General features: G+C 37.3%; 2 protein-coding genes across 3 annotated transcripts; both read left to right on the top strand.

Annotated features, from left to right (window-relative positions):
- The first annotated feature begins 331 nt into the window (after window positions 1-331).
- On the top strand, window positions 332-8,017 carry slc35b1 (solute carrier family 35 member B1). Of its 2 annotated transcripts, none has more exons than XM_077494302.1 (9): window positions 332-856; window positions 1,272-1,375; window positions 3,656-3,786; window positions 3,873-3,903; window positions 4,172-4,242; window positions 5,134-5,260; window positions 5,710-5,816; window positions 5,896-6,049; window positions 7,001-8,017. In XM_077494302.1, exons 1-9 carry the CDS (start codon window positions 732-734, stop codon window positions 7,051-7,053), a joined length of 903 nt encoding a protein of 300 aa, XP_077350428.1. In that variant the 5' UTR covers window positions 332-731; the 3' UTR covers window positions 7,054-8,017. The 2 variants fall into 2 exon arrangements, with proteins under 2 accessions (XP_077350428.1, XP_077350423.1); XM_077494297.1 differs by having other exon boundaries at window positions 432-856; window positions 4,172-4,332.
- A 536-nt stretch (window positions 8,018-8,553) lies between these two features.
- ndufa4a (NDUFA4 mitochondrial complex associated a) lies at window positions 8,554-12,428 on the top strand. The gene is made up of 4 exons (XM_077494316.1): window positions 8,554-8,727; window positions 9,358-9,446; window positions 11,571-11,628; window positions 12,188-12,428. Exons 1-4 carry the CDS (start codon window positions 8,686-8,688, stop codon window positions 12,242-12,244), a joined length of 246 nt encoding a protein of 81 aa, XP_077350442.1. The 5' UTR covers window positions 8,554-8,685; the 3' UTR covers window positions 12,245-12,428.
- The last annotated feature ends 210 nt before the right edge of the window (window positions 12,429-12,638 follow it).

Here is a 12,638-nt window from a genome sequence, read left to right on the forward strand (position 1 = left end):
TTTGGGGGAAAATGCTCTGTTTTAATTTTTTTTTCGATATTAAAATCCAATTTCCTATGCACCCTATATATTTTCCTTGGACACGTGGATTTGCGGTTTTTAAACCTCTAAGTCCCGCCTATCTCTACCAGAGCCGCCCTGTAATAGGCCGAGGAGAATTGTCTCTGTAGCGTATGGACCAACACGCTTAATCCACATCGTGTGACGTTAAAAAGGTATGCGACGTTTTTAAGAAAAGGACCTCTTTTGTTTTTGGTTACTAGAACAGCTGCCTTTCACATTGCGTGGTACAATGTGTGCCCGGGTATAAAATATACATATTACTAATGTAAAAGTTGTTTTGATTGGTTTCATCACCGCGCATTAGAGATAAATTTCGCTCACGTACCAAAGTAGAGCAGTAAAATAAAAACGAAACATTCAGGCGAATTTACGGGCACCATTTTTTTGAAGGTCTTCACAACAGCAAATTTCCGGACGCATGAATAAAACCTGAAATTACCTCATCATAACAACATTCCACTGCAGCGGATCAGAGATATTCAGACACCGCAAATGCAAAACAGTAAATTAAAAACAACAATAATGACACCTGCTGTGCAAAAGTGAAAAGATAACAAGAACACCCGCTCCGCCTCGGGACAGCAGCTATAGTGGAGCGGGACGTCGGCGTCGGGGGGAACGGGAGCGCGGCGGTGTCGGTTTCCATACCCGGACTAGTGGCGGACAGCATGACTTCGGGCAAAGGAGCATCCAGGGGCCCATCACTATGGGAAAACATGCGGTTGCGCTTCATCGTCTGTTTCCTGGGCGTCTTTGTGTGTTACTTTTATTATGGAATTCTACAGGAAACCATGTAAGTAACCAGGACTTTAGTTGGCGTTTGACGCGACAGCTGGTGGGATTACTTCATTGATAATTGACGTAGCTGCTATTCATTATCTTCTCTCACGCGATTAATAATGTAAATATGAATATAGTAGCCTATTTATAGTATATGACTGTAAACATATAGCAAATATTGATGCTACTTATTTGTGGCTGTGTGATTGATGTTGATTATTACAGTGTCAGCTGGTAGTGGCCCACGACACTGATGGAATGCTGTTGCCCAAGTGGTATGGGGAGGGTGCAGAGATCCTATCTGGTTACTAAAACCGAACGACCCACACACACTGTTTATCTAACAATAAGTTGGTTGAACTCAAACGCCTCAGGACATCACCACCTGATGAAGTATATAACTTTTGTATTAACATTTTTCACCGCAGTACAAGAGGAGATTACAGCCATGGTGACCTAAAAGAGAAGTTTCGATTTGCCAGGACGTTGGTGTTCATCCAGTGCATCATCAACGCTCTATTTGCCAGGATATGTAAGTATTTCGACCTCCAAGGTCCAACACAGTTGGATGCTGGTTCAGATTTCAAGGTCATTTATCCCAACAGGAACTATACGTAATTGAAATAATCAAACTGTCACCATCACAAATCCTTGATGACCAAAGGTTTACATACACTTGTAAAGAACATAATGTCATGGCACTCCTGAGTTACGAGTTATTTCGCCAACTCTAGTTTTTCTCTGATAGAGTGATTGGAACAGATACTACTTTGTCACAAAAAACATCCATAAAGTTTGCTTCTTTTATGACTTTATGATTGGTTAACAGAAAAAGTGAGCGAATCTACTACGTCACACATATGTATCCAGCAAAATAAATTAGCCATTTGGTGACTTAGAAAGTTTGTCAATGAAATAAGCTAAATACCATTGCCTCTTAACTTCTTGTGTGTGATTATGAGTGACTGTGACTTCTCTGAGGCCATTGAAATAGGGCTCATTGGATACCAATGCCCACAAATGCAACAATGGACAGTAAAAGGAGCTCAGCAGTCTCAAAACTGATCTGGCAACTCATTGACTTGAACAAATCAGGAAAGTTGCTTGGAGCCATTTCAAAGCATCTGCAGGTCCCAAGCTCATCAAAGGTTGGGTTTTGGGCACAGTTGGGTGTTCAACAGCACAATAACTCAACCTCACATAAATAAGTGGTAATGGAAGAATGGCTAAATCAGGCTTGTATTAAGGTTTTAGAATGGTTTCCCAAAGTACTAACTAAACCCCATTGAGAACATGCAGACAATGCTAAGGTAACAAGGCCATGTAAGCAAGCCAACAAATTTAACTGAACTGCACCAATTCTGTTAAGAGGCGTGGTCAAAGATTCAACCAGAAGCTTACCAGAAGCTTGTGGCTGGCTACCAAAAGCGCCTAATTGGAGTGAAAAGGGCCAGGAGACCAAATATTAGCATTGCTGTATGTTTATTTTTGACCCAGCAGGTTTGCTCACTTTTTCTGTTAACCTCTAATAAACCCTCACCCTAATAAAGTCATAAAAGAACAACATTTCTTTAATGTTTTTTTTGTGACAATAAAGTATCCGTTCCAATTGCTCTATTAGAGAAAAATCAGAGTTAAAGAAATAACTGAAAGCTCAGGAGAGATATGTTCTTTACAAGTGTATGTAAACTTTTGATCACAACTGTGTATTGGTGTGTGACTGGCTTGTCATTTTTTTCATTTGTCAATGAGAAATCACGATTGAATCCTATGAATTCGGCCTAGCAATAACCTTTAATGCAACAAAGCCATAGAGAAAAATATGGACAGTCTTTGAACTTGTGGCACTGCTCTGTTATTGGTTAAATCAATGTCACCTGTTTTATAGCTGCCTTGTTGTCAACTCGCCTCTCCATTTGGCATTGCCTTGCGTTAGGCTTGATCATTAACTTTTGACCAATGAATTTTTTCCAGTTTTTGGCAAAATTGTTTGTGTAGTCAGTTCCACTAATCCCAGAGAAGGTGTGCAGATTTGTGTCCTGAAAGATAACATCTGTGGGAGTTAACCCTCCTGTTAAGAAGTTGTGGGTCAAATTGAACCGTTTGGAAAATCTAGAAAAAACAAACAAACAAAACTCAGGTTCAAATTTGTCTGCTTGCCTTCATTTTTTTTTTGTACATTTCCGTTTGTGTTATGTGATATTTTTTGATGATTTAAATATTAGAACAGGTCACACTTACCCATGAACATTGTTAATTTATAAACAAATACAATAGGTTTAAACCCATTATTAATCAAATAATTATTGAACAAAATGTAGTGTCATTAAAACAGATAAATAATGAATTGTTGTCAAAATGTAAATTTTTGAAAAGGGTGTGATTGCCACTGCCAGCACAGCTTCTGCTCTCTTCTGATGGTTTTGGTTTAAGAAAAAAAAAAGAAAAAAAAAAAAGAGTCTTAATAATTGTAGATTATTTCTTTTATAGTTCACTAAGATTAATGTAACATATTGTCAAGGTTCTGTGTAAATATTAATATCCCTTACATTTGGTCAATTTTGGGAAACATTCCATTGCATTGCAGTACATTGAATATGAATATATGTCAAGCTGGGTGACAATGTGGCTGGCGCAAGTTCAGACTTTGTTTTCTATGGCTTGGGGAAGCAAGTGTATCTATGATTTATTTATTTATTCTTAAATCTGTCAAAAAAAAATAAAACACTGAGATGTCAGGTTCTTGCTTTAAATGTGAATGTGCTTACTACAAGTCTCCTCTTGTGTTTATTCTTTTTCCTCTTCCTCCCAGTGATTCAGTTTTTCGAGGGTCCCAAACCAGACTTCACTAGGAGCTGGTTGTACGGCCTGTGTTCCCTCTCTTATGTGGGAGCCATGGTGTCCAGTAACTCTGCTCTACAGTATGTTAACTACCCCACACAGGTCAGTCAGAAGTCCTTCTAATGTGCACCAATCATAGTTTATCGAGAAAGTGTTCATAGTTTCTAAAACAATAACACTGTTTTTAGGTGCTGGGAAAATCTTGCAAGCCAATCCCGGGTGAGCTAACTTAAATTCCCATGACTTCAATGAATTAGCTAATATTTATCACGATTCTATAAAGCTGAGTATTTCATGATCACGTGTTATGTTTCATAATGAATGTTTTGTGTTTTTAACTGTGGTGTTTCACACAAAGTTAAACACACTTATCTCACTTAAGCCATGTTTGCGGTTCTGCACGTGTGCACCTGTCCTGCTGTCATGCCTTCCTGGAGTTTTTCTTGCTCAAAATGTCGTTCCATCTCATTGTTGTTTTTCACTGCAGTGATGATCTTGGGGGTGACCATCCTGAGGAAGCGCTACCCGATGGCCAAGTACTTGTGCGTGATTCTGATCGTGAGTGGCGTGGCGCTCTTTCTATACAAGCCCAACAAAAGCTCGACGGTGGCAGACGGCCACGTCTTTGGCTTTGGGGAGATCCTCTTGGTGAATATTTGCGTCTAGAATTCAAATTAAAACTCTGTTAAACCATTTGGGCTCTTATAGTGGCCATTTGTGTCCACCTCGCTTACTTTAAAAAAATAAATCATGAAAATGTACAGTAATTTTTGTATAATTTTGTTATTTCCAACTACATACAAACAAACAACAGTCTAAACATGGCACTCTGATTAATATTGTGTTTGTGGAATATGAATTATGCAGAAAAATCCACCCGTTTTTATCCATCTCAGGAGGCGGCCATTTTGCCGCAGTTGCTCATGCATCCAGTAATGACCAATCATGTCTTGTACCATTTTTTGTAAAGTAAAGAAAAAAGAAAAGAAAAAAATAGAGCTACTTCAAATAATATTTTTAGTTTCCAGAAGTGATGATTAATGGCTTATTGCACTCCAATGGAACAATTGAATTGCACAATTGTGATTGAAGACTTCTGCTGACCATGAAGAATCACATTTTCATTTAAGAGGTAGACACCCCCTCTGCTGGTTGTTACAATAATGTACTCTGAGCAATACTAAAACAAATGGTTGTGCTGAGAATATTTGAGAACAAAATAGAATTTGAATTGTTAAAAAGGAGTTGATGTAGACCACTTTATGCAGTAAATGCTGTAAAATAAATAAATAAATAAATCTTTTTTTAATCTTAAAAATGACAGAAAATGCCTCTCCGTGGATAAGCATGGCTGCAAACATACTAAAAGTGTAGACAGTAAAATTTGAGAAAAAAAAAAAAAAGCCTCAGGGTAACACATTTATTATCTTTTTTTTTTTTTTTCCTAAGCTGGTGTCTTTGACGCTGGATGGCCTGACAGGCGTGGCCCAAGACCACATGAGGTCTCGCTTCCAAACCAGCGCCAACCACATGATGCTCAACATCAACCTGTGGTCCACTGTACTCTTGGGACTGGGTGAGTCACATTTGCAATATTAGAAATGGAAAAATTAATCACCACTTGACTTATTTGATGAATTCAGGTGTTGCCTTCAAGGACAGTCTTAAATCATAACATCTGTCTGACAATGTTAAGCATTCCCACAACTAGACTAAGTGCAATTTCTGGAGGAATTGCATGGGAATGTTGAAAGCTGAATGCTAATAGCTGGATGTTAAGCTGAATGCTAACGAATGCTTGTTTTAAAGTGCTTTATAAATAAAGCTGATTTGAGTTCCATCTATTCATTCTGTATGTCATTTTTCTACACACCACTTGGTGGCACCATAGACACAGCACTTATGCCAGCACATCCAAATCCAAACTTGTCAGAAAGGAGCATTTGATCATCTTTTGTCCTTTTTGTGGTCTCAAACTGGAGCCGATTAAGGGAATACAGTACAGGTGAAATATGTTGTGTGCAGCTGTGCTGTGGACCGGTGAAGTGTGGGAGTTCCTGAGCTTTACAGAACGTTACCCTAGCATCTTGTACAACATCCTCCTCTTTGGACTGACCAGCGCATTGGGCCAGGTGAGCCAACGGTCAAAGTTGATTAAAAGCAAAGAGGGCATATTCAAAATAAATGACATGGTTTCCTGTTTGACGCCAGACGTTCATCTTCATGACGGTGGTTTACTTTGGACCCCTGACATGCTCCATCGTCACCACCACCAGGAAATTCTTCACTATCCTGGGCTCCGTCCTTCTCTTTGGGAACCAAATGAGCGACATGCAGTGGGTCGGCACCATTCTGGTGTTCCTTGGTGAGAGAGAGTGGCAATTTAGTTGGACGTACAGTGGTACCTTCACTTACGAGTTTCATTTGCTTTGTGACCACACCTGTAACTTACTTAAAGGGATACTTGACTTATTGACCCATTTCCAGCAGTAAAAAGTTATTTTGTTTTTCCAGAATTAAATTGATAACTTTGCTTGCTGTAGACTTCAGTTGACAGCAAGTGGCAACATGTGTTTTGAAAGGTATTAATTGTTCATTAAAAAATAAAGAAATTATCAAATTAGTTATAGACAAAATATTATCTTCTTACTGTTCTTACTAGAAATGCCATTAATCTGTGGCGGTCCTCCCTAAAAAACACCAACAAACATTTTTGTAATATGTTTTTAGTAAGAAAAAGTGCACTCTGCAGTATTTTACTGTTTAAAAACATACGGTATCAACATAAAAAGTAATTTTGCCTTCTGGTGTGCGCACCTTTGCCACCAAAGGTGCGCACACCAGGTTGCCACCATATTTTTAAATGATATGTCAATATGTTTGCCTCACCGTTTGTGTTCAAGTGTCCATTGTTTTAAACGTGTCAAATTACTGCAATATTGATGCCCATTTATGCCATTTTGCATTATATCTTAACATTAAACTGGGGGACTTTTTGCAACGCAAAGTTATGTAGGTGGTTAAATAGATATTAATTCTATTTGGTTAATGTTTACTTTTACAGTTGACTTAAACTGTGAGTGGCAATGAACAGTTTGAACATCCCCTTTTTCAATGTTGTAAAATTTGCTACCACCACCGCCAACTAGCGGTTGTAACTGAAAACATTGCTCATAACAGTGGCAGCTACTATTACAGTATGTCGAAAAAATTCACAAGTTAAGATATCTTTTTTTTTTTTTTTTTTTTTTTTTTTTTTTTTTTTTTTTTTTTGACAATTACACTTCTCCTTATTATGCCTCTGTTGACCTTTCAGGCCTTGGATTGGACGCTAAATTTGGCAAAGGACCCAAGAAGACAACACATTAGGACCCTGATACACAATCCACCAGCCGGAACCTTACTTCTCGTACAGGCTGTAACTTCTATGACCTCATTTTCTAAAAATTAATTCAGACTCTTCTGTTTTAATACATTCATCAAGGACAAACAATTCCAGCATTTAAAGTCACTTTGACGTTACCAAATCATGTTGCTTGCAAAAATGTTACAGTATCACGTGTTTTGGGCCAATAAAACTGGTCAACGCACATTTTGGTGCCAAAAACGGTTCGACGGTTTTAAGGGTATTTTGATGTTGCTGAATCCTATTGGCTCTAGTTTTTGGGATAGTCCATATTTTTGTTCTTAAAAAAATGCTAAAATTACACAAATTATGTTTATGGTACAATTTTTGATGTGGCTGTATTTTGTCTTTTCAAGCATGTCCATACAGCATTCTTTTATTTATTTTTGCAATATTGTAAAAAACAGCAATTATCACAGAGGTTTTTATATGCAAATCATGTTTCATATGAAAATCAAGCAAAAAAAAAAAAAAGAAAAGAAAATTTGACATTAGCAGTAAACTATTTTTTTTTGTAATGTAAAACAGGTGATGTGGTGTCAAAGCACAAACATACATTTCGTAAACGGTCAAAGCACATCATCATTTATATGAGTCAACTGAACCTTTACACATTTTCTTCCACAGTTAATATGTGTGACTACGCGGACGGTAAAGGAAGAGACCATTGTTTCACAAGATTTTTGGTATCCCCTTATCAATTAATTAATTGTAAAAAATATCACTCAAAAACTAAAGCCAATTCAAAGAAACGGGAGTCACTCTCGGATGTAGCAGCCTAAATTACCAAGGAACCATTAAAATATCTTTGGCACTAGAAAGAAACGTTGGCCAGCATAATGGTTGATTTTTTTTTTTTTTTTTTTGTACAATTGTACAAGTTACCAATCACTTGCATTAAAAGGAAATTGTCACCTTTTGTCGTAACTTTCTTTTTAATTTATTGAAATCCTAGTGAATACGCCAGTCATCGTTAACTATTTTGATGACTAAAATCCACATTATTTTTCCCATTGAGAAACTGAAAAGGTGAAAACGTGGCATACTGACCTGAAGAATGTTTTGAAGGTCTTGTGAGGCTTATTTTCTGGTCAGTTCTTCATCTCCAACCGTGCTAAACAGCGACTCCTGTTGCTACTTTAAAGATACAGCTGGTGCTCTGGTTGAGTGGCTCAACAAATCATTTCATCATACTACTACATACATACTACATACTGATTTAAAGAAACTTTACATTAAACATACCAGAAATAACTTGTTTACACAAACTACAATAGTGACAACCTTAAGACAGTCGTTTTGACAGCTCAATACAAACGTATCAATGAAGTCTGAAATTACACTAATAGAACTTTTCAACGTGTCTACGTATTTATCTGTATTACTCTGAAGAGTATAGAAAACAATTGAATACTTATTATTCTTACGATTTTGCAACTTTTCGTCAGGCAATCTCCTCGACCTCCTATTTCAGTGCTGTCTGCGTTTCTTTGGCTCAAACTGGCGGATTAACGAACACGGTTTTTGTCTTGACTTTCTTTAATCCTGTTATTTGTGTACAAATTGGGAGAAAGCACACCCTGCTACCTGTCAGGATGTTGGCCACGATCCGCAAGCAACTTAGGAACCACCCAGCTGTAAGTAAACAATTTTTATCCGAGAAAAACAGCAATGTCTGCTTCGGAATTCTGTGGATTTTGGTGGTTAGCTAGCAACGCTAGCTCTGACACGCCGTGAATGTCTTCGACAAACGTAAATTAAAACCCATTTTGTCGATATTCCATAACGTGTAGATTCATTAAACATTTGCAGTGCTTAAACGTGTGTCAAGGGATGCTTTGGAGTCAAATCGGATCAGATGGCGTACACCCTGATAAGACAAGTAGTTGTTAGGTCGTAAATAGCAGCTGCTTAGCTTATTAGCCATTTAGTAAATATCGAATATCGCTTTCAGCGTACTAATGCCATTCAGAAACATTAAACGCAAATGAATTCAATAGACGTATTTATTTAAATTAAATCAGTAAAATGTAGCCTATCTATAAATAGTATGCATACCTAGCCTACCTTTTATTAGTTATTGATAGTGGTAACACCTAATTTTAATCGGGTAAATAATTCAAACGTTTAGTATTAAATTAATAAATACATAAACATGCATATTACATAAATAATCTAATTAGTTATTTTTATGCTTCAGGTGTCCGTGGTTGTTTGTGACTAACTTGTCAACGGTTATGTTGTTGTTTTTTCCCCCCTCCTTGCAGTTGATTCCACTTTTTTTCTTCATCGGCGGTGGCACACTCATGTCTGGCATGTACCTGGCTCGACTGGCCCTGAAAAGCCCGGATGTCTGGTAAATATGCTCAAATTAGAAGGAATATAACGTCTACTACTACTACTGCTATTCAACCCCTTCTGTAGATTTTCACGAAGTTTTCTTTCTTCTATTTTTTTGATACCGAAGATGGGCTGCTATCGGCATTACCTGCCTAACCCTAACCGTCAGAGCAAATCGGCCGTTGTCAATAAATTGTAGTTTAAGGAAAAGAAAAAAAGTGGATAGAAAGCTGGATTTGATCTTGTAACCACGTGCTTGCAGGGTAACTGCATTAGACCCCAAGGTAGTGAACATTCCCTGGCGCAGAATTTGGACTTGTAGTTCTTGTGCAATTCACGGCAAAATATCCACTTTGTAATAATTATTATGGATGGGTGAACACCTGCTGTTGTCTACCTGTTCATTGATAGTAGACGTGAAAGCGGCTATTCATCTTTATTTTCCCTCATGGGACTTACAATATATGTAAATAAAATTAATTATAATCCTTCTAAATAATTTTAAAATGACAATCTGCTATTTATTTTGAAAGAAAAAAAGACTAAAACTCAGGGAGCTGTCAGCTTTATTTTGCACTTGTATTACTTTCTTAGAAATGTATCCTAGATCCGGAGATCGTTGTTTGTATTTTATTTTGGATTACGTTTACGGTCTCTATTGCAGAGCAGCTGTTCTGACTTTGGGTAGAAAAAAAACCCGAAAGGGCTTTTTTCAAAATGATCTGTCATTGGATTAATAGAAATTTTATGCATCAAAAGTACAAGTGGTCTCGGTGTGTACTTGAGTTGAGTACTCGTACAGGTACTACTCATAATTATAACTTGTATTTATCTAGTGCTTTTAAGGGACAAAAGGACCCTTGCCGTTTATGTATTGCCAACTTTGTTCATGTTGATTACTGTCAGTAATTTCAAAATTAAAAAAAATAAAATAAAAAATGCATGCATCCTTTTGGATTGATAGTTTTGCTTTAAAAAAAAAAAAAAACACCTTACTTTTCACTGGACCCATAGTAGCAATATCAAGATATGTGGCACAAATATTGAGATATGAAATTGTGTTCAGATCACACAGCCTTAGATTTTGCTAAAGAGATGCTAGTGTAAATAAACTTACCGGTGCTACCACTACACTTGTAAATTGTATCAGTGCCCAAAAACACCACTAGGTGACAGTATCGCTCCACAAAGATGTTTCAGCTCCATTGTGGCCTTCAGGTGCAGCTTGTGTTTGGTGTTTTTGCTTTTTACACCTGTGTGACAGGAATGTTAAGTGTTACATCAAACATTGACCCTACAAGTAATAACTGTTTAAAAGGCTTAACTTTAACTCTTAGATGCTGTTGGTATTCTTCTGTCTCTGCATTTTGTTTTTTACTTGTTGATTTTCTCTTGTATTTTATAAAGTTTGTGTAAAATTGCTCACTAGTATTCTTTTGTTCATTGACTGTATTTACTGTGAAGCACCTTGAATAGGCGCGATACAAACGTTTATTATTTAGTGGTGCGCCAATCGTGTTGGGCCAATTTCCGTGAAAAAGTACGTGATCAGCATATATCGATCACAAAATCCGATCACCCACATCTCGCAGTTTGCAGCCAAGTAGAGACCAACCTGTATGTGGTTTAGTCCCATCCCTTTTTACTGCACGTTACAGATCAAACCAGTAACTGAAATACTAAATCATAATGTTTGTGCGTTTTCTTCACCGTCAATCTCAAATAATGGCCAGTTTTGTATCATAAAAGGATGTAACGTTGGATATGTTAAAAAAAAAAATCAGAATCATTGATTAATAATTAAAAAAAATTGACAGATTAATGGATTATTACAATAATCGTTTGTGAGCAACAACAATACAAGAGTGTACCTAATCCATGTGATAGGTATTGGAATCTGTATCAGCCAATCTCTCACTAATGGATAATCAGGATCATAAAACCTGATTGGGAAACCCCCCCTTTAATCATCGAACTAGGAACGATTTAATTAATGTCACAATGTTTCACAGAATGGATTGTTTTCCACTTTGAACTAAGGCTCTGCCATACATTTTTCTGTCATGTGTTGACTGTGTTAAATCATTTGTCAACCCCCCGTTTTAAATTAAGTTTTTAATCATTTGTTTGATTTTTGCAGCTGGGATCGCAGGAACCCCGAGCCCTGGAATAAGTTAGACCCAACTTATCAGTACAAGGTTGGTTTGAAAAAGCATCAGTATTGTTAATATCACATCAAGTATTTTTGACAAGGTGCCTGTGTTTTTAAAAAGTACAAGCAAATGAAAATATCAGAAAGTAAAGGAACTTTTAGGTGGTAGTTTTGTGTTGAAAATTACCTATTAAAGTTGACATGGATTACTCAAATGCTTGATTCAGTGCAATCGTTCTCACGAGTTGTTAAGTGAAATTTTATAACTCAAAGGTGAGCTCAGTGTCAATGTAACTTTGTATCAGGCTGTTTTTTAATTCAAGGATCTTTATTTTTTTAATGAACATTATCAAAGACAAAAAAAAAAAAAAAATGCTTCGTACAAGATCCCGTGGAATGGTGTGACACTGGCCAAGGATGAAATCAATAAATATTTTACTAGAGATCCAAGTTTTCAACTAGCTCAATGAGGTTACTGTAATTACTGCCACCAACAGGACCAGAGTGGAACTGTAGCCACCACCATTTGCAATTGAAACAGATGGGAGGGAGGGAGCAGGTTGAGAGTTTTCTGAGCCATCTTTCTTCTCCGTTATGCTCTCCAGTTTTTCGCAATCAACATGGACTACAGCAAACTGAAGAAGGAAGGTCCCGACTTCTAAAGCGTCTCTCGTCTGCTGGACCAAACGCACAAGCACACTGTTGGACCCGTCGGGTGGCAAAGGTTGCACCTGCGCAATGATTCATATTTAAGCTCCCTCATCACATACCCTTTTATTTGGAACACCTCATTTTCAGTCTTGGGTGTGTGTCAATAAAATGAAAGGAGTCTTCTACAGAAAATAATCTATTTCTTTTTATTGATTTTTTTCCCCTTGTCCTTGTGCAACATGTTCAGTCGTGTATGTTTGCTTTTTATTTGCTGGGTTTCATCATCCCTTACCCTCATTTCACCTGCATGCTGCTCACTTCATTTGGCCACCATCCAGAATCTTATCAGTCGAATGGGGTCAAAAATCCACAGGGGAGCGCCCTCTAGGAATATTATGTAAACAA

This window comes from Festucalex cinctus, chromosome 1, assembly GCF_051991245.1.
Source record: "Festucalex cinctus isolate MCC-2025b chromosome 1, RoL_Fcin_1.0, whole genome shotgun sequence".
Classification (NCBI taxonomy): Eukaryota; Metazoa; Chordata; class Actinopteri; order Syngnathiformes; family Syngnathidae; genus Festucalex; species Festucalex cinctus.

What these genes read in the sequence shown, in the direction of transcription:
- slc35b1 (XM_077494297.1), top strand. Translation starts at nt 732, where the DNA reads ATGACTTCGGGCAAAGGAGCATCCAGGGGCCCATCACTATGGGAAAAC. An exon ending in CGCTCTATTTGCCAGGATAT is followed by an intron (nt 1,376 to 3,655) that starts GTAAGTATTTCG and finishes TCTTCCTCCCAG; the next exon opens with TGATTCAGTTTTTCGAGGGT. An exon ending in ATCTTGCAAGCCAATCCCGG is followed by an intron (nt 3,904 to 4,171) that starts GTGAGCTAACTT and finishes TTTTCACTGCAG; the next exon opens with TGATGATCTTGGGGGTGACC.
- ndufa4a (XM_077494316.1), top strand. Translation starts at nt 8,686, where the DNA reads ATGTTGGCCACGATCCGCAAGCAACTTAGGAACCACCCAGCT. An exon ending in CTGAAAAGCCCGGATGTCTG is followed by an intron (nt 9,447 to 11,570) that starts GTAAATATGCTC and finishes TGATTTTTGCAG; the next exon opens with CTGGGATCGCAGGAACCCCG. An exon ending in ACCCAACTTATCAGTACAAG is followed by an intron (nt 11,629 to 12,187) that starts GTTGGTTTGAAA and finishes TATGCTCTCCAG; the next exon opens with TTTTTCGCAATCAACATGGA.